This window comes from Trachinotus anak, unplaced genomic scaffold, assembly GCF_046630095.1.
Source record: "Trachinotus anak isolate AG129_WGS33_773 ecotype Australia unplaced genomic scaffold, CSIRO_AGI_Tana_v1 ptg000007l, whole genome shotgun sequence".
Taxonomy (NCBI): domain Eukaryota; kingdom Metazoa; phylum Chordata; class Actinopteri; order Carangiformes; family Carangidae; genus Trachinotus; species Trachinotus anak.
In genome coordinates, this window is record NW_027273858.1 from 2996140 (window position 1) to 3016654 (window position 20515).

General features: G+C 41.5%; 2 protein-coding genes across 4 annotated transcripts; one reads left to right on the top strand and one right to left on the bottom strand.

The window, feature by feature from the left end:
• Positions 1 to 1909: 1909 nt before the first annotated feature.
• LOC139622569 (high-affinity choline transporter 1-like) lies at positions 1910 to 11756 on the bottom strand. The gene is made up of 8 exons (XM_071479942.1): positions 11432 to 11756; positions 8873 to 8986; positions 7092 to 7247; positions 6081 to 6229; positions 5609 to 5752; positions 4969 to 5122; positions 4651 to 4868; positions 1910 to 4453 (listed from the first exon to the last, which is right to left on the bottom strand). The coding sequence occupies exons 1-8, from the start codon at positions 11613 to 11615 to the stop codon at positions 3911 to 3913; spliced, it is 1662 nt and encodes a 553-aa protein (XP_071336043.1). The 5' UTR covers positions 11616 to 11756; the 3' UTR covers positions 1910 to 3910.
• LOC139622571 (platelet-activating factor receptor) lies at positions 11648 to 20442 on the top strand. Of its 3 annotated transcripts, none has more exons than XM_071479948.1 (3): positions 11648 to 11775; positions 17789 to 18086; positions 19066 to 20442. In XM_071479948.1, exons 2-3 carry the CDS (start codon positions 17915 to 17917, stop codon positions 19788 to 19790), a joined length of 897 nt encoding a protein of 298 aa, XP_071336049.1. In that variant the 5' UTR covers positions 11648 to 11775; positions 17789 to 17914; the 3' UTR covers positions 19791 to 20442. The 3 variants fall into 3 exon arrangements, with proteins under 3 accessions (XP_071336049.1, XP_071336048.1, XP_071336050.1); XM_071479947.1 differs by lacking the exon at positions 11648 to 11775 and adding an exon at positions 13995 to 16946; XM_071479949.1 differs by lacking the exon at positions 11648 to 11775 and having other exon boundaries at positions 13995 to 18086; positions 19144 to 20442.
• Positions 20443 to 20515: the final 73 nt, after the last annotated feature.

The following is a 20515-nucleotide window of genomic DNA, read 5'->3' on the forward strand; positions in this document are numbered from 1 at the left end:
AAACAGGATTGAAATAAGATCAAGAAAGTCGAAAATAATAATTAATCAAAAATGAGGAACTGAGCCAGAGGTCAGAATAAATTATATTCAGACATAAGTACATAGAGTTTCCTGATATGGGCGCTGGTGACACTTTTATACAATTGTTAAGAGGAGCAAATTAATTATTTGTGCTTTACGCAGTGGGAGGGGATTTAATAAAATGACATGTGTGTAGTATTTTGTTATGGTGACTAGAAATCTGGACAGACTTGAACTGAATTTGAGAATAAATCTTTATTTACGGATTTGGAGCTCAGGCGAGGATTTCCATTAGTTTTAAATCGTGTCACAAACATAAAACAGAGGCTCTTGTTTCTGTGTTTGTGCGGGACCGCCGGGGTTGAACTACAGTGGTGCGTTCAATGCGGTCTCAGGTGCGTCGTTTTAAATGTTGCTGCGGCAAAGAATTGTGGGACGGCACTTTCTCCTTTAACAGTTCTCAGAGTTACACCGTTACCTGCTGAACTGAGCTGAAACCCAGTACTTAGATCTGAAGGTGTAATCCTCAGGCTCTCTGTTGCTGTTGTTTGCGGCCATATTCGTTTTATTATCGGCGTGCGGTGAATCATGGGATGGGCTGGGCCGCAGGAAAAAGAGGACATGTCTGTCGGCCGCATATGAAGGTCACTTCGAAGTGGGACAGCTTAGTCAGGCCGCTGTGACGCAGTCGGTCTGGAAGTCAGAGCTAAGTGGTGAATAAGAGGCAGAACTGGATGTAGTTATCAGTCCTATAGTGGCATGATGTTACATTCCAAACATGCTTTTTCCAATATTACTGTCTTCTTTACAAACAGGGAGGGGATGTAAAATCAAAAGTCCCAAACCAACAGTTATATGCAACATGTCTTTGCTTTGTTAAAGTTACAAAACCCTGTCCCGTTCCTCTTTATACCGTCTGAGCCTTTGCAGCCTCTCACACACAATCACTGACTTTAGTTAAGGCTGTGAGGGCTCAGGTCTGAGGCCTTAAGGGGACCTGGGGAGTGGGCCATAATCCTACAGAAGAAGTGCATCGTGGTAGATTCAGACGTCAGCATGTAATTGTGACTCTGCTTTAGAACAAAAACCAGCTCAGCTCTCAAATCATATCACTCCTATTTGACTATTTTTAAATTTCTCTAGGTGAAATTCTGCAGACTTGTCTTTGTTCACCTCACCGAAGGGGAGTACAAACTTTTACAGCTTTTACACCTGTTAGTTGGTGCATCTAATGTAGACACAACAGTAGCCACAGAATTTGTGGATTTAGTAGCTGTAATGTCACAGTTTATTTATTTTAGAAATTATTGTATGTAAACTATTGTAATGTTTTCAACATCAACTCAAAGTTTTAACAGGAAAGTACGCAGAGGAGTGAATTTTTATTTCCTATCTCTGTCTGACCCGAACTCTTTGATCACAGGCTTCATGTTCAGGCATAAAATCCCCTGAAACAGTATTTAAACCATCCTGAAATCCAGATTGATGTTGTGACAGAGCAACAAGAGTGAAACTTAAGCCTTTACCAGAATCCTTTTCAAAACAAACATGAATTAAAGGTCCCATATTGTATAAAGTTAGATCCGCATGTCTTTTTTGATTATAAAGCAGGTCTAGGTTCTATGTTAATACTGTGAAAGTATCAAAGCCTCAGTCCACAGAGAAATGCACACGGCCTGTATTCAGACACTGGGCCTTAAAACCAGTTGTCAGGACTTCTGTAATTTTGCGATGTCACAACAAAACTCTCACCCTCAGCTATGGCCACAGAACAGACTTGTGGGATTTGGTTTCTCTGAGTGTTTATCTGAAATCTGCATACCCAGGCCCAGAGCCTCAAATACTGTTCATCTTATTATGGATAATAAAACTTAAAATAAAACACCAGTAAAACATGGGGTCTTTAATTTAACATGCAAAGAAACAAAGACCAGAAAAATAATTTCAAGATCATATAACTCACGTCATTTTGGAGCTTTGCAAGTCAAATAATGGCAAAATGATTTATTAATCCAACACTTCACATTCACTACCCTTTAGTGCGTACTTAGACTTTGAATCCTGGATCTCATCATCATATCAAACGAAGGACACAGGAAGCAGCCAGAGCAGCGTCCTCTTGTGTGGTCTTATTATAGAAGACCTTTATCTCAGTCTGCGTAGCTGTGTCCTGTGAGACGATTGTTCCACTAGAGCTGTTTTGCAACAGTCAGGAGCGAGATGCCACCTCACCTCATATAATACCACACTGATATATTGTTGCTTGACTTAGACTGACACAGACATGGGGGAGGAGGGGAGGATTGTCCAGACATCTGTCACTACCGGACATACCACACAGTCCCATGCTGAATTATGTAACAGAGGGTGGTTATTTTTGTGTGTCATCATAAGCTCATAGGACACATGAAGTCAGGTTAAGTCCAATGGACGTTAAGCAAATCAATTCTAACACTTATATCCACATTTAGCCACATATCCATGCAGATTTTTATATTTTTAAAACAGAAAGGTCTCTGTCCTCACTACATTTATTTTATTTGAAACTATCTAAAATCATGTAATAATTCAATATTAACCCATTAAGTGCTTAATTATGCCAACAGTCAACAGAGAAGAGTGGATACCTTTTAGTGGATGGAAATAAGGTATCTGTATCTTAAAAGCAGTGCAAGAAAACATGTTTAAAACATACATTTCTGGGTCACTTTGCCCTTTTTGCTTTCATGTCATCTCTTGAACTCAGCTCTGAGTACAACATAATTCAGTCAGTTGGCCTTGAAGGCATAAAAGAACCTGTCACCGGGTTGTTAAATTAGTCCAGCTGGTTTTTATTCACTGATCAGTTGTGCAGCATGTCAGCAGTATTAACCAAACCACTGGTTAGCAATACTTTACTGCTGACAGCCACTGTTTTTAAATGCTGAAAGTGCAATAAAATCAGGACCAAAAGAACCACAAGAAGAATGTTGTGCAATCAAATATAAAATTGCTTTTGAAGCATGGATGGATCATCTAATGAGCCAACCAGGCACAGGGGCAGGGGCCCCTAAGCCAGAGTCTCTGTAATAAATGGCAGTGATTGATATTGAAATCAAAGAGCTCAGTCAAAAGTAGGGAGGTCTCATTCATGTCCTTTTGCCCCTGATCCCAATCCATGTCTTTTAATGTTGCTATCTACCAACAGAGTGCCACAGGAATGAGTCTTAAAACCCAGAAATAAGTTACATTTAACTCTTCTGGTTCCCTCCTCCCAAAGTTTATGTGTTTTTTGAGTGGGTTTTTGGTTCGATGGCTGAAATTAGGTCTGTGGTTAACACAAGTTCAAGACATTTTCGCCTTTTATTCTACAACATAAAATACGTCTTTAAATCCCCCAGTTGTTATTTCTTTAAGCTTTTACGTCTTTTAAAAAAGGCCAGTAGAAGAGCTCAGAGCTAAACCAAGATACAAGTTGGAAGTTTAATGGTGGTGCCACTGAAGTCATGTGACTGTGGTGTAGTTGGTCCTACTGGCTTTTTGTCGAGGGAACCAGGGAAATGCTAACTTCAACGTTGGCCTACAAAAATGCGTCATCCCTGCGACACTCTGTACGTAGTGCGAGCTGATACTTTAACCTATTGTTTACACATCTGTGCCCTGGGGTCCATTGTCTTGCAATCCATCAATGCTTGAAAGTATCAATGCTGCATAAAATTGCAGAAAACATTCTGAGCTCTTATAACAAAGAGCATAGGTGTGATGTTTTTTCCATTTATGCTGCATATAAAAGTATACAAAACGAAAATATACTGTACTATAATTAAAAGTGCGCCATTACACAAAACATACATTTGTTCTCAAACCAGTCAAACCAGATGAAATATGTATTTCAAATCAATTTCCTTACTTAACATGTGGATTCTAACATCGGTTCACACGCTTCATTGTTCTCATTTTGTTCTTTCAACTTCTGGTTCAATTTGGCGCCACCTTGCGGTTGTGATGAATACTGAGCTTTCACGTTAAACACGTCCCATTTCTCAGGAATCAGGCCTCTGTTGAAGAGCACAGATGCTAGGTAGGAGAACAGCAAGATGGCCGCCAGAGCGGACAGCATGCAGATAGTTCTGATTGGGGACTGCTGGATGTAGACGCCATTCACCAGAGTGCATCCTGGGAATTTTATCACAGGTGGTATGCCAAGCAGAGGCTCCCCGCACAGCACCCGCAACAGCATGCCCACCGCACAGCCCAGAATGGCCCCGTAACCGTTAGAGATGCTGAAGAAGAGGACGCAGACGAGCTGCGGCAGCATGAGGGTGTAGGTGAGGTCGGAGCGAAGCAACCAGATCATCAGGACGCTGTTGTCCAGGAAGGTGAGAGACGTGCCGGCCAGGCCCACCACCACCACCGAGGCCTTGATCACCCACTGGATCTCCTGCTCTGACGCCTGGACGGAAAAAACAAAACATCAAGAATCAAAATCAGAGACTTTTCTATTAATTTCCGATTATCCTTTTGTAAATATAAAACGTTTTACATTTTCATTCAGTCACGTCTCATTTTTAAAGTGAAAGCGTGTAAAGTTTTCTGTCTCTTATTGTGGAGGAGGACTTCCCCTCACCTCCTCCTCCTCCTCTTCCTCACCTGCGTCCTCAGGATGTTCTTATAAATGTTGGAGGTGAAGATGGAGGCTGCAGACAGCAAGGCAGAGTCAGTGGATGACATCACAGCGGCGGCCACCGCCCCAATACCGACAATGGAGATGTAGGTCGGGGTGAGGTGCTGCAGGACGATGGGCAGGACCAGTCCCGTCTCCCCACGTTCAAACGGAGACGGAGATCCATAAGAGGTCAAGTTCCAGTCTGAGGAACATGAAGTTATCAAGTTAAAATCGCTTCAGCTCTTAAACGCATCAATGAATTTAAAAAATAAGTTTAAAAAGAGTTTGGATTTATTTCATACTTGTTGATGCAGCCACTGCACCGAGGAGTATGGGAGGGATGCCTAACGTGGGAACGATGAACGCGGCGGCGAAGCAGGTGATCTTGGCTGTAGCCGAGGAGGCGGCGGACAGCGTCCTCTGGTGGAAGTTCTGAAGACCCAAGTTTCCCAAACCCTTGGAGGACAAGTAAATCAGAAGTCAGCGTTACAACAAGTACAGGACAAACATAGGCAGCCCCAACTTGAGCCCCTCGTCTGCAGATTTTTTCTTTCCTTTTTTATTTTGAAAGAGTTACATTACTTCCAGTTACATATCTGTGTGGAGTCATAATTTTTTATACTGCGACAAATAAAACATTTTTTAATCCACAAGGACAGAAGAGACTTTGGGCATTCTGCAACATCTTTCAACCCTAAAACTCTACCACCCTCTAAGGAATCCTTCAGGTCTCTCAGGCATGCTGGGAGATATAATCCTTCTATATTCCCCGGCCAAGCTTATTAACAGATTTAGCCGAAACTGCTCACCTCAGCTGCAAGTCTTTGTATTTATAGAGATTCCAGTAACCTCATATTTGGATATGAGGGATGCAGGGGGCATCAAACAAGTCTCAAACCTTAACTCTAGTTGTGATACATGTTTTCTGTTTTCCATCCTTACCAGCAGTAGAAAGTTGTCGATCCACCTCCAGACTCTGTCTGCCTCCAGAGTGCCGACCCACGGAGACTGGAAGGTGTTGTTGTAGGCCGTCTCCGTGATGTCCAACACAGCGGGGCTTATCATGGCAAAAGGGACACACAGCCACTGAGAAGAGACAATCACCTTCAGTAAACAACAACAGTAGGCTAACTGCTAACCCCTCACACACACAACAAAGTAATAATGTTAGCATGTGGATTGATACCACTCTCATGTCTGTCAGTAAGTCTGCAGCAAGAGCCACGATTAGCTTAGCCTGACATAAAGGCTGGAAACAGGGCAGCTAGGCTTTATGCTAGGCTAATGGTCTTCATACAAACACACACACACATATGAGAGTGGTATTAATCCTCTCATGTAACTCCGGTAAAGAATGAGCTTGTTTCTGATGTCAGGGGGTAAATTGGCAGCAGGAAGAGCAGCAGCCACTCACCAAGCTCAGGAAGATGAGAATGAGCTGTATGATATCTGTGTAGGCCACAGAGTAGAGACCCCCCAGCAGCGTGTAGGTGATGGCCACAGCTGCAGAGATCCAGATGCTTACAGTGTAGGACAAATCCAGGATCACACTCATAGTTACACCTGTTAAACACACACACACACATACACACATTAATGCTTAAAGCATAATGTTTATATAATCACTCATGCATTTCAGATACTTGAGAGGATGTAGATCTTACAGTTTAAAAATAAACTTTTCAGTCCTCTGGTGAGCAAACTAATTCATGTCATGGAGGAAATGTTTCTAAATTAACTCCAACATGACTTTGATATTTTTGCAGCCATTATATCTCAGCTCAGGCTGTTGAAAACAACACAATAATAACAGTCAGCTAGTGTAACATAATGAGACCTTAAAGGTCCCATATTGTATACAGTGAGATTTCAATGTCTTTTTTGATTATAAAGCAGGTCTAGGTTCTATATTAATACTGTGAAAGTATCAAAGAGCTCAGTCCACAGAGAAATGCACACAGCCTGTATTCAGAGACTGAGCCTCAGCACATGCCCCAAGCCCCGCCCACCTGGACCCACCATCCATCCTTGCAGGATTTGGTTTCTCTGAGTGTTTACCTGAAATGTGATATATTTTTATTTGACCGTTCAGAAAACAGTCAGCCAATCAGAGGAGAGACTCAAGAGAGTTCATTTGTTCCAGACAACAGAATCTCAGTGGTTGGTAATTATAATACAGTTTGTTTGTCTACCACCACATACTGTAGCTGCATCAAATTCATCACCACTGTGGTTACTGGTGTGATGTGAGGCCTGTGCCCTCCATGGAGTTATTTCAGACCGACTGTACAATTAGACAAAGGCTTGTGTTTCACTCAGCACGTCAGTAAAGAGCTGCGATCAACAGCTGCTCTGCTGCCAGGGTCAACATGCATGGATCAAATGCACCGCACACGCTCGCTCTTACATATAGAAACATTCTTACCTAATCCAATGAGTGTTCCTGTCACCCACATAATCTCTGATATGAGCGAAGCCAGCGACAGAGCAGCCGTCGGCACTTTTCCATATTTGATCTGGAAAGGATCCATCATGGTCACGTATTTATTGTTCCTCATCGGCTCGGCGAAGAACAGGCCACCTCAATGATGAAACAGGGAAACAGATGGATTTAGGCTTATTGGCTGAATGTACGTCATGTTTGCTATGGTGAAAAAAAAAACATTTTTTACCAGATTTCTATATTGATTTCTTATTTAAATATTCAATTTCTCTTACATTTCCCCTTTTAGATGACAGTCTAAACAATAAAGACACAACTTAAATACATGTGATTCGTTCTGTGAAATAGTGCTGCTGCTCTTTCTCCCTTAATATTAATTGTTTCATTTCATAAAGCACAAAAACCTCCACAGATACTTTCTGTATAAAACACTCTGCCTGTAGCATAAACATTTTGAATCTACAGCCACAGTCAAATGTTCTGTCACTGCCATGAACCACATTTAGTCTGTGTACAATCATCAGGGTTTAAGAGGATAAATCTTTCTTTTCTCATGTGATTTTCACGTGGAGCAGGAATGTTGTTTTTTTTTTTTCTGCTAATCTCCACACACAAGGGAAGTCGTGTAACCTTCTGTGTTTCTTCAGTGTTTTCATAAAAGAAAAATCCACTGTCAGGTGTTACTACGCTCTCAGCGTCACTATCTTGCGATGTTTGGTACAATTCAGGAGATAAATCTCCTTTCTCAGGAGGCATATCCAGAGAAAGGGGATGTGTGAAGTTAAAGAAATGATATGTCTGTAATAGTTTTCAAGGTGAAAATACAATAATGGAAATAAACAGTCCAATAACAGGTTATTTATAAAGCCATAATGCATGAAATCCTGTCAGCCTGTACTTCACGTTAAAACAAAGCCCAGCCGAGTGTGATCCTGTAGGCTGAGTCTGAGATGTCCTGACTCAGCCACAGTGCAGAGGATAAACCCGTCTGATTTACACGACGCGAGGCTGTTTGTCAGGGCTTTCTGAAACAACAAAAACACGAGTGTTTTCTGATCTGTCCACCTCTGTGTTTGAATGATAAAAAGCTGAAACTCCTTGGTTGAGGACAGAGAAAGGTTTGTCCGTGTTTTTAAGAGGCAAGAGTCACTGTTGGCAGGAGAGAGAGATGTAAAGGGTCAAAAAATCTGACACTGTTCACTCAACCATCCACCTTAAGAGGTTTTGTGGTGCTACAGAAATATAACTACTGCTCCCCACGCTGTAGCAAGTGGGTCTCTGCATCAGGTCTCATCCTTCACAGTCTTTTGTCTTCATTTTTTTGCCTTGAGCCAAACATCGCTGGCTGCTACTGTGCCCCATCGTGTCTTTGCCCTGTAATGACTAAGCATCCTCGTTTTGGATCCGCAGTCTTATACAAGAATGTGTGGAAAGCTATCTCTGACTCTGACTCAGACCCAGTGTGAACTCGATGTTGAAACAGAAGACACTTATTGCTGATGTGCTCATAGGAGGACGTATAGATCATTATTATTATTATCATTATTTCAACAATCTGCAGAGACGCTGTCGTTTTCCTGGTGAGAACAGTCTGTCCTCGGTTCAAACTTTACATCTTTGCCCTTTGCAGGATCTAAGAATAACAGAGTTTTCTGTCTCATTTGCTTTAGTAGGACAAGATCCAGGTGAAAATGAAAACCACTGACCCTGAAGAGCCCCGCTCCACTGTTTCTGTTTACAGTTACTTTAAAAGGAAGTCTTACCAATGATGAAACACATGGTTGCTGTGATTGGCATGACGGCCCAGATCAGTCCCATGGAGGGGTTGTACACCGCCTCCGCTGTGCCCACGATGAATCCGCCTCCAACCCAAGTAGCTGTATGACACACACACACACACACACACACACACATACACACACACACACATACAGATTCACATACAGGCTGCGATACTCCTGCACCTGCCTGTAACCTGATAACAGAAACCAGCCTGTCTCCTGTAACTTTGATAAGCAATTAAATTTAAATAAGTATTTAATGTAAATTTAATTAGGCAAGGTACATTTAATTGTATAGCACATTTTCATACATAGGGGTCATTCAATGTGCTTAACAGAGGACGCATAAAAACAGGTTATTATAATTATAAATATCTAATTAAAGTGCAAGATTAAAAGATTAAATGACAGCAGTGGATGACAGAGCAGTTTTTAGCTTCTTCTTAAAGCCAGTAATGGTTCGGGCAGATTTGATATCCAGTGGGAGCTGGTTCCAGCTGAAAGCTATTTCACCCTCTTTAGTTTTAACTCCAGGCTCCACTAACTGACCAGCTCCTGCAGAACTCAGAGACCTGTCAGGTTCATATACATCGAACATGTCAGAAATATATTAAGGGCCCAGACCATTTAGTGTCTGAAACCCACGTGACACAGCCAATTGGTTCTTTTTTAAAATTGACACCCAGTCACATCTTCAAACCCCCCCCCCCCCCACCCCCACACCCCACACCCCCTTTGGGCTCTGTACCCGGGTGCAGTGTGTGTCTGACCAAACAAACAGGGTGTGAAAGATGGAGAAGAAGACGCTGCAGAATGTCCCAAACTTACAGACATGTCTGCAGCGGCAGGACCTTCGTCAGCTCCCGTGGCTGATGACAGTGGAGAGACTGTCACACACACACACACACACACACACACACACACACAGACACAGAGGACGATCTCTCCGGTCGTCTTTTGACTTCATGAGTTCAGAATTTATTCAAAACTACTTTGTCTGGAAAACACTGATCAATCATGCATCATGTCTATTCTTTCTCTCTCCCTCATACATGTGTGTTTATATATTGCTACTTTTATCCGTCTTTGTTTCTCTCTCTCTCTGTCACACACACACACAGAATGCCCTCTGATGATTTTTTAATGATTAATCTCAGGATTTCACCTTCATCCTTTTTGACTGGGTAAGGTTACAAGCTGTTCAACACTGGCCTGCTTTGTCTGGAAAACAGCAATCATCTGATCAATCGTTCATCACGTCCATTTTTTTCTCCCTCAAACACACAGGCACACACAGGATGGCAGACATAGCTTGTTTTAGGATTCAGCACTGGCGAGTCAACAATTTTATTGTTTAAATAAATGTCAAGTTTGGAAGTATTTAACGTGTCTACTGTCATTGATTCCTGTTTACTAATTACATGGCTTCGGTGGGTTTAAGGAGCAGGAGCTGGTTTACATATTAAAGGGAGCACAGAGATGTGGTGTGTGTGGTGGGTCAGTCTGGACCAAAATACCAGGGCCAATTTTTTGTCCCAGTCCAGCCCTGGTCCATATAAATTGTTTGACCTTGGAGTCGGTCTCATAGCCTCACACCTAGGATGCATTTGTTTTTTTATAAATATAATTTCAAAAATGAAACAACCATTCTTCTAATAATCATTTCCTGTCCTGATCCACCATAAACTGTTGTTGATGCATTCTTGGTTTTCATAGCACCTCAATCTATCTAATCTAGACTAGTGAAGGGGGCTGTTTCTTGACTTGATCCAAGAGGTTAGATGGTGTAAAAAGGCAAGAAATCTCCCCGTCCTCATAAATCCTAATGGGATCCGTGGTGGCTCACATCCTCAAGTCTCTGCTCCGGTCCATCCAGCACATTGAGACACTGTGGGTCAGTGTAAGTAGCAGTAGCTCACTATAGACTATAGTTTGTTAAATAAACTTTCTTCTTTAGTGTCAAGTATCAACAGATTAACTCTAATATTAGCTAGTTTCTAACTCCAGCCTTAAGTTATAGTTGAGCTGACTAATGTTAGGTGCTGATACTGCCCCCCCCCCTTCATCTCTAACCCCAACGATCCTGTATAATTCACACTCTGTGTAAAACAGCTCTGTTCTTCTCCTTTCTTCTGTTTCACCGTCAGTTGGTATCGGTCGATTAAAACAGCCCAATAATAAGATGTTATTTCCAGTAGTCGATTCTAAACGTGGTAGGATTCATAATGTAGGTTAGTTAACGCTACAATCAAATCGCTGAAACTGCGCTGGATTTTATTTCATTTCATTTAATCTTATCCAGTTTAATTTCCTTTAATCTAATCTAATTTAGATTTTTACTAACAGCCTAACATAATGTAAGGCTGAACAGAGGAGCTCGATTTAGCGTTATGTAATTTAGCAGGACACAGAGACAAAGTGCAGGCCCGGAAAAAATGAGGAAACCTCAGACCAACTACCGGGTGATGTTAAACAGAAAGCACACGCAGCCGGTTCCGGAGGCGCTCCAGCGTGGCTCGGTGCTGTGCCGCAGTTACTCGCCTGTCATGGTGAAGATGCCGACCACCAGGTTGATGCCCCGGTTTCCCAGCAGAGCCATCTCCGTCTTATCCCCCTGGCCCTTCTTGGCTTCCTTTTTGGACTTGAATGAAGCCCAGATGCCGATCCCGAGGACCAGCAGGTAGAAGAGCATCATCACGGTCACGCCGGGGATGTTGAGAGCCATGATGGAGCTGCAGGGTTCCCGCTGAAGGACGGAGCGTCTGCCGGGCTGCGCGGATGATACAGCACATCCCTCCGCGCTGCTGAGCGGGCACAGTCATGGCAGAAATACTCTCCAGCGCAGTGGTGGCGCCTGGAACTGCACACAACCCGCAGCCGTCAAGGTGAAACGCACACATGCATGCGCCACAGCATAATGTCATATAACGCAACTACAGCGGGCCGCGTCTGAGGCACTCATTGGTGCGCTTGTTGTTTGTGGTACATATAAAAATATTTGGGAAGATGCACCTAAATATTTTCATACAGTCAGGCCCTGATTTGACACAATATGGCTACAGCATTTTAGAAAGAGCCATTGAATTCATTTATAAATACGTTACTATAAATACAAGCCCGCTGTGTAGTATATAAATATAGCCTGCAGAGTAAACTGGTGTTGCAGGGGTCAAGTTGCCTTCACTCGCTGGATTCACAGGAATCACGTTGCATGTTGTACGGTGTCAACGTTTCTAAATATATCTCAGTAGCATCAACCTCTGTCATCACCCAGCATTTGCTGCTGCTTCACATTAAACGCACTCAAGTGGCGACACATGGGATGGCTTTTATTGTGAAGAGGCCACAGGAAGCGGAATCTGATTTTCTTGCTGACTGATCATTCATGTTAGATTGCATCAAAGAAACGAGGCAGCAGAATGGGTTTTTTTTTCCAAGGGAGTAATTACTTAGAGAAATACAATTTGAAATAATAAGGATGTTAAAAGTGTCTTAATGTCCACTTACTACCTTTTTCCAGAGCTTTCAACTGCATGTAATGGTCTTAATCTTTCACCATCTTTGAATAGAGAAAGGGTAGACAAGCTCTTTCCCTATGTGTAACCACCTGTGATCAAGTGGTTCAAAGTGTGTTGTCTAAATACATCACATGAGAACAACTGAGATACAGTTTAAACGTTCCGGAAAAACCTGTAAAAAAAAATTACTTATTTAGTCAAAACCATAATTTTATCTTTCAGAGGGGGACTGCACTGAGAGGACATGGAGTCATAAAGAAAAAAAAACACAAAGGACTAATAATAAAAAAAGATAAACACACAAACCCACACATAAAGGGAAAGAAAAGAAATGAAAGGCTTAGAAGTTAATAAAAACATTTTTCAAAATAGACATAAATGGAATGAGAGGAAATGAAGAAAAATAAGATCGAGTCCTCCTGCCTCCCATTATCAGGGCCTGTTAATAAATAATTGCTATTTTTGCCATGTAGCATAGTAATCATACCCTCTGTGTGTATGTAATATGACCTCAGTGTTTCTTCAGTCCTGGCAGTCTCCCTGGTTATAATCTTACTGTCTCTGATCAAACAAGATACAAACATAAGAAACATGACCAAAGGCAAAACATAACAGGATACAGGATTTATTTTGTTAGCAGATTATCCTGAAAACACCACCACCAACATCATGCTGTCTTTCCCATAATGCAAAGCAACACGCCCGGGCCCTCTCACAGAAACAATAGCTGTGTTCACAGCGTCCCGCTGGTCTCAGGTCAATTGTAGCAAGATCTGATCACATCATATGTAAAGACAGACTGAAAAGAGCCGAGGGGAGCCCAACGGATTTTAAACTCACAGCGAGTGATCGATGATGGACGATTCTCTGATGTGTTTGTACTCGGCTGAAAGGACGAGTGAACACTGATGACCCCCAGTATGAATGCTGTCAGAGCAATTTTACAGCCTTGTCAGATTCATATTCATTACATATAACTTGAGCTTTCATTATGCCTCCACGCCGGCGACAGCCATGGCCATGGGCACTATGTTTTCAGGTTGTTCATCCTTCCATCTGCCCCATTCTCATGAACGCAACATCTCAGTAACACCGGGAGGGAGGTTGTGGGGGGTTGTGATCATATTTCTTGCGACTTGGCTGGTTGGTGATTTTAAAAATCAGTTCTTTCAATCAAAAGCAGCTGGTGACCTCTTGTAAAATCAGAGGAATGTTCATTATCATAAAGATAATTATCCTTTTTTTACCCTTTTTACAGGCTATCAATTTTTTTACTCTGACAGTATAATTTTCCAGGACCTGCACAGGTATAATTGAGGATCTGTGAAAATTACTATTGTTTTACACTTTTGTTTTTTATGTTGTCTGTTTTTCACAGTGCACATTTGTCAAATGTTCACAAGAAATTCAGCAAATTCAACTTTTAAAACTATGAACACAGGTTGAATGGCTGGTCTATTTTAAATAGTTAAAGGTCCCATATTGTATAAAGGTAGATGTCCATGTGTTTCTGATTATAAAGCAGGTCCAGGTTCTATATCAATACTGTGAAAGTATCAAAGCCTCAGTCCACAGAGAAATGCACACAGCCTGTATTCAGAAACTGAGCTTTAAAACAAGCCGTCAGGACTTCTGTAACTTTGTGATGCCATAACAAAGCAGTCACCACGCTCAGCCATGCCCCACCTGGACCCACCATCCAACCTTGTAGGATTTGGTTTCTCTGAGTGCTGTATTCTTATTCAATCACTCAGAAAACAGTCAGCTAATCTCACCCACCTGTTGTTACTGGAGCTCCAGAGAGAAGCCTGAGAGGAGATGTAAAACTACACTGAGATGGTTTTGATTCTTATAACCACAAATATGTTATAACCACAATTATCTTATGGATATCAACACTTAGTTCACTTAATAGTTCATATATACAACTGTGGTGTCTCACTTCTGGCAGCACATCAGCAACTCACAAACTGTTTTAAAAAAAAAAAAGTTTACTCATTTGGTTAAAAAATGGCTAAAATGACAGAAATCTCATCAGGTATCCTCATAACTTTCATGTTTCTGTGCTAAACTAAAAATTTTGTGTGCAAGCCATTTTCATAGAGTGTGACTCACCTGAATAATGAAAAGCTTTATGTTAATTTGAGTTTAAAATTCCAATATATAATGTTGTTTGCACATAAAATAAGTTATGACATATCATTTGGTTTGTGTTTAATAAACATAGAAATAAACATTCAGGTAATTTTATGTCATATAAAATATATCCCTTGTTAATTAAATGCTCAAAAACCTTTTTGGTTGTGTCTGTGCCAAAGCAGCAATTAGGAAATGGCCTTTTCTGTGTCAGAATTGTAACACATTTTTTTAAATTCTACCTTTAATCTCATAATTCAAATCGATTTTTTATTTTCCACATGATCCCAATTTGCCATCCATAATGATTAACGTCAGAATGTGTATCTGCAGGTGTATTTATAGTGTATTTATAGTCTGGTATGTAGGCTACCATATGTTTTCTTTCCACTGTTTTGGAGGACGTTCCATTAATGGCAGTGAAATGTTCATGTGTCTGAGCCACACTGTCAACAACAGAAACAGCTGTGAATTTACAACTGTTTATTCAGGAAAGTTTCACAGAGGGTCTAACTGTCTTTTGATCGCACTCACACAGTTACACATATGCACACCTGGGAGCTGTCTAGTACAACCACAGTCTACCCTGCAGGCCACTGGGGTTAATGGCATTGCTCAAGAGCACCTTGGTTGAATTATTAGTAACTGTTCCACAACAGGAAACAGTGTTCTGTGATTCAGTTGTCAGACACTGAAGGCGACACCCTCAGTACTTACCCAGTGAGACGCCACTCTCAGTCCACTGTCACATTCTTCAGATTACAAAGTACTTAAGATTACAGACCAGCATCCCAGTGTCACAGACGGCCTGAAGTGTTTCACAACTTTTTTTTTTTCCTGTAGACGTTTTAATTTGTCAAAACATGGGTGTGAATATTTGTGTTAGACTGCAGAGCCATATAAAAATACAGAAATACAGTTAAAGGTCCTATACTTGACATTTTTCTGGTGTTTTATTCTAAGTGTTGACATCCATAAGAAGATATATTTGTGATTTTAAGAACCAAAAACCATCTCAGTGTAGTTTTATATCTCCTCTCTCAGGCTTCTCTCAGGAGATCTAGCAGCAACAGGCCCGTGAGACTCTGAGCCTCTCTTCTGATTGGCTGACTGTTTTCCGAGTGATCTAATAAAGATATAGCAAATTTCAGGTAAACACAGACAAAACAAATCCTGCAAGGTTGGATGGTGGGTCCAGGTGGGCGGGGCTTGGGGCATGGCTGAGAGTGGTGACAGCTTTGTTGTGACATCACAAAGTTACAGAAGTCCTGACGGCTCATTTTAAGGCTCAGTTTCTGAATACAGGCTGTGTGCATTTCTCTGTGGACTGAGGCTTTGATACTTTCACAGTATTAATATAGAACCTAGACCTGCTTTATAATCAAAACAGACATGGAAATTTCACATTATACAATATGGGACCTTTAAGGTAAAGACTGTTCCAATATATTGACATCAGTCTTTTTTTATTAGCATAATATAGCATAATTAGTTCACTTTTCATGGTGTTTCATTCATTTATTTTTAGCTTCTTTCAAATTTGCCAAATCACATTAATTATCTTGAACCATTATCTTACCTGTAATAAATGCTGAGTCAACTTTCGTCCATGACGAAAAATCCTCAGTTGTCATTCCAACTTGTTTTTAAAGACTCAAAGACTCTGCAAAAATTAGTTTGAGAGTATTTTAAAATCCTGTTCAAATATCTCAATACCCACTTAGAGAGCTGGAAAGTATCTGTGTGAGTATCAGTGAAGATGCAAGTCCAGGTTTGTGTGTCATTGCTGCAGTTCTGAGCCTCCTTATCTCTAAAGAGCTCAGCTGGCTGCTTTGAATGAAGCTGGATGCACCTGAATATTCTCCATTGGATTACACAGATCTCTCTGTCTGTTCCTGGTAATGCAGGCAGTGGCGATTTGCATGAAAGACTGATGTCAAGATATTGGAACAGTCTTTATCTTAAAGGTCCCATGTTGTATAAAGTGAAATTTCCATGTCTGTTTTGATTATAAAGCAGGTCCAGGTGCTCCACTTCCTGCATTCCTCCATGGACACACAGAGTGAAAACCAATGGAGAATAATCAGGTACATAAAGCTTAATTCAAAGCAGCTGGCTGAATTCTTTGGAGATAAGGAGGCTGGGAACTGCAGCAAAGTAAACAGCAACATGTTGCACAAATATCTGCGTGCAATAACATGCAAACCTGGACTCGCATCTTGACCGATACTCAGGCACAGACACTTTCCGGCTCTCTGAGTGGGTATTGAGATATTTCAACAGGAGTTAACAGTAATCTCAAACTATTTCAGGACTTTTCAGCAGTTAAGTCTTTAAAAACAAGTTGGAATGACAACTGAGGGCTTTTTCATGGATGAAGGTTGACTCAACATTTATTACAGGTAAGATAATGGCTCAAGATAATTAAGCTTTTGAAATCCAAGTATTAATGTTGGTTTTTGGAGGATTTTGTGAATTCTAGATGATGTCTGAGCACTCTTTATCTGGTCATCCTCATTTGGATTCCTTATTTGTAAAACTGATGGAAGTAGTTTTTGATGCATGTATGTGATGCATGCAGTTGGTGTATAGTCATCCTTGCAGTGCCTGCAGCAGCCTGTTTTTCAGCTTTCATGGGCAACTGCTGCACATTATCTTAGCACACATCAGGAGGGGGAGCATGTTGGGCAACGGGTAATGATATGCCATCAGTCACTCTATCATGAATTTATTCATGACACAGTGATGGGGCCTTTTGTGTAAATAAATGACACCCACTGCAGCCCAGTGTTATTAAAACCAATCACTCCAAATCATGTGTATTTTATATTTTTTTAAATGTGTAAAGTTTTCTACCTCTAAACAGCTTTATAGTAGAGAAAAGACCAAATAGTTAATTGGAAAATTGATCAAATTGTTCCAAAAGAGAGAGATGTGGGGTTAGTTGGAGGCAGTCGTGTTGTCTGAACTTGGAACGCAGCATGTCTTACAGTATGATGTCAAAAGTGAGAGGACAATGAGGACGGTTCACAGGTGTCAGATTAAATACGCAAATTTCATCTATTTATATATATTGAATTTCCCTTTGTGAAATATATCTACATTTAAAATAACAACATATATGTAAAAAAAAAAAAAAGAAACCTATTAGAAATTGGAACAAGTTCAAATATGTAAATGTATTTATACAAGCATGTTGAATTTTACATAGAATTTTTACTGATTCTGGTCTTTGTTTTGACAGTAACTAGGCTAAAGTGCTCCTCATTACAACCTACTGCTTCCACACCACCAGTTGAGCAGCTCACTCTGAGGATCTGAAGGATAATCTAAACAGCTGAACACATAAATAGCCACGGTGTGGCCTCTTATGGCTGACAGTAACACAGTGACAACAACTGTGCCCCTCCTCATCAACGCCACTAGCAACATCTCCTCGCCCGCCTCTGTGCAGGTGGCCAAGGTGATCAGCTGGTTGACCTTCAGCTTCGGGCTGCCCGCGATTGCACTGGCCATTTACGCCCTCAAGAATCTGTCCAAAGGTTTGTTTCTGTGACCAGTAAACAGTCATTTTACAAACACCTCTTCACACTTGTGAAAATCAACCAATGTGGGGTCAGGGGGCTTGGCTCAATTTTTACTAAGATAGCTCTGTAGCATCCCCTTTTGGCTTGCCAACACTATCAATAGACAGTTTATATGAATGTGTTTGCAGCTGTGTGTTACTTATTTATGTCATAAGAGTTGAGGAGAAACCACAACAAACAAAATAAGTGCAATTCCAGTTCTTCTAATTTAGCACAAATGTTCACTTGGACTCAAGGATAAACTGATTACACTTTGATGGTCAAAGGTCAAATGTCACAAAACACAGTTGTGAACGAAATATCTCCATAACACATTGAGGGAATTTCTTCAAATTTGGTAAAAACGTTCACCTCAACTCAGGGATGAACTAACTAGATTTTGGTGGCAAAAGGTCAAAGGTCAAGGACACTGCAACCTTACCACACATGCCTTAGGCCTTGTGAATGCAATATCTCAAACACTCCTCAAGGGACTCTCTTCAAATTTGGCACAAATGTTCACTTGGACCCAAGAATAAACTGATTACACTTTGGTGGTCGAAGCTCAAAGGTCAAGGTCATGGTGACCTAACAAAACATGGTTTTGGCCTTGTGAACACAATAGCACCATAACACCCGGAGGGAATTTCTTCAAGTTTGGTACAAACATTCACTTGCACTCAGGGATGAACTGATTCAATTTTGGTGGTGAAAGGTCAAAGGTCAAGGTTAATGTGTCCTCACAAAAATCTGAGATGGTAGCGTTAGTGGTAGCAATGGTATAGTATCAGCCGCTGACTTGTAGTTGTCCTTGCCCTGGCAGTATTTGTGCCACTGTGCTCAGTTTCAATTTCTGACACAAATGTCACAAGTCTCAGGTGCATGACATCAGACATGAGTGTGCAGGAAGTGATAAATATTAGTATGAATAATTTGTCTTCTGTTCTCTGACCAGGTGAGAATAAAATTCCCATGCACGTCATGTTTCTCCTGGTTTCTGACATCATCAGTTTCTTTGGTCGTCCCCGTGTAGACGAGGACATGGCGAGTGGGACCTTCCTCTCCTCCAACGCCACTGACTTCATCTTCTATTTTGGCATTGTCTCAAACGTCACCCTCATGCTGTTCATAGCCCAGGAGCGTCACCTCTTGGTGGCTTACCCGCAGTGTCTTGGCTGCTGCACCAGTATCCGGCAGTCTCCTGCAGTTACCTTGTTGGCATGGGCTGCTCCATTCGGCATCCTGGCCCTGGCCGTTCTTAAATACAACCTCTGGTTTGCAGTGGCTCTGCTCAGCCCTTTTCCCTTCCTACTCTTCTTTGCCGTTGACTCCTGGAGAGCCCTGATGTGCTCCCGCTCCAACCCTGCAACACCAGAGAGGAGGAGGACAGTGTGGGGGATAGCTGCTATCTGGGCTAATTACACCCTCCTTTACGTCCCCTTCATTCTCAGCGTCCTCCTGGAAGCTCTGTCCTTTAAGGAGGCGGTGCGCTACCTGGGGCTGGTGTCACACCTGCTGCTCTACCTCGGCCCTCTGGTGGACCCTTTCCTCTATATATTCATGACCAAAGGGTTCAAAGAGGTGCTGCAGGCACTGCCCTGCTGTCAAAACTCAAAACAGAAAGAGAAGATGAGACCCACTGTGGATACTGTGGCTGAGACTGTGGAGACAAGACTCTGAGGAGGACATACACTACAAGATTCCCCATTGGTCTAGTTTGGGGCAACTCTTCTTTTGGATTTTGGGGGGCAGATAACAAAACTAATGTTCAATCAGAGACACTTAACGTCAAGGAATGAGACATTTACACCAATGTTGGATTTAGCAGAAAAGGCGCTGAATCTGAGCAGCAAAAAGGATTCTGCTCTGAGAACTAACCCCCCCCCCCCCCCCCAATAGACAAATACATGAACATTCAATCATTACTTAGACAAAAGCTTAGTATATGAGGAAGTAGTTGGATGAGTTGGGGAGAGAGCTTTGTTTGACAGCATTGTCATAATGAGAAGTTTCAGGTTACACCTTCTTAAATATTTATTGGATGTTATAGGTCAGCTGGCAGCCAAACAGTAGCAGAAACAGCCTGTAGTGACTGTGAAGCACAAATGAACTAGTGCTCCACCTGAACCAAGGCTAAAACAGTCCCTGCAGAATCTCACTAAACCATAACAACCTGAATTTGCAGGCACTTTTCTAAAAAAAGAATGTGATGAACTTTGCATCATTTTTGTCATATTTTTCAGAAAAAATGAAATTAAAAATGCAAGTTAGCTGTACATTGAGTGTGAACATTGTTGTATCAGCTGAGGTTCTCAGGAACTGTAAATGTGTTTTCTTGAGATTCAGATTTTCATTGACCCATTGGACTTTAATGTTCAGTGTTTTTGTCTTTGAATTTGCATCAG

Bases quoted from the DNA above. Each gene is read 5' to 3' on its own strand.
- LOC139622571 (XM_071479948.1), top strand. From the start codon at position 17,915: ATGGCTGACAGTAACACAGTGACAACAACTGTGCCCCTCCTCATCAAC. The intron at 18,087-19,065 runs GTTTGTTTCTGT...TTCTCTGACCAG, and splicing joins CCTCAAGAATCTGTCCAAAG to GTGAGAATAAAATTCCCATG.
- LOC139622569 (XM_071479942.1), bottom strand. From the start codon at position 11,615: ATGGCTCTCAACATCCCCGGCGTGACCGTGATGATGCTCTTCTACCTG. The intron at 7,248-8,872 runs GTAAGACTTCCT...TTCATCATTGAG, and splicing joins AACCATGTGTTTCATCATTG to GTGGCCTGTTCTTCGCCGAG. The intron at 4,869-4,968 runs GTATGAAATAAA...CATGTTCCTCAG, and splicing joins TGCAGTGGCTGCATCAACAA to ACTGGAACTTGACCTCTTAT.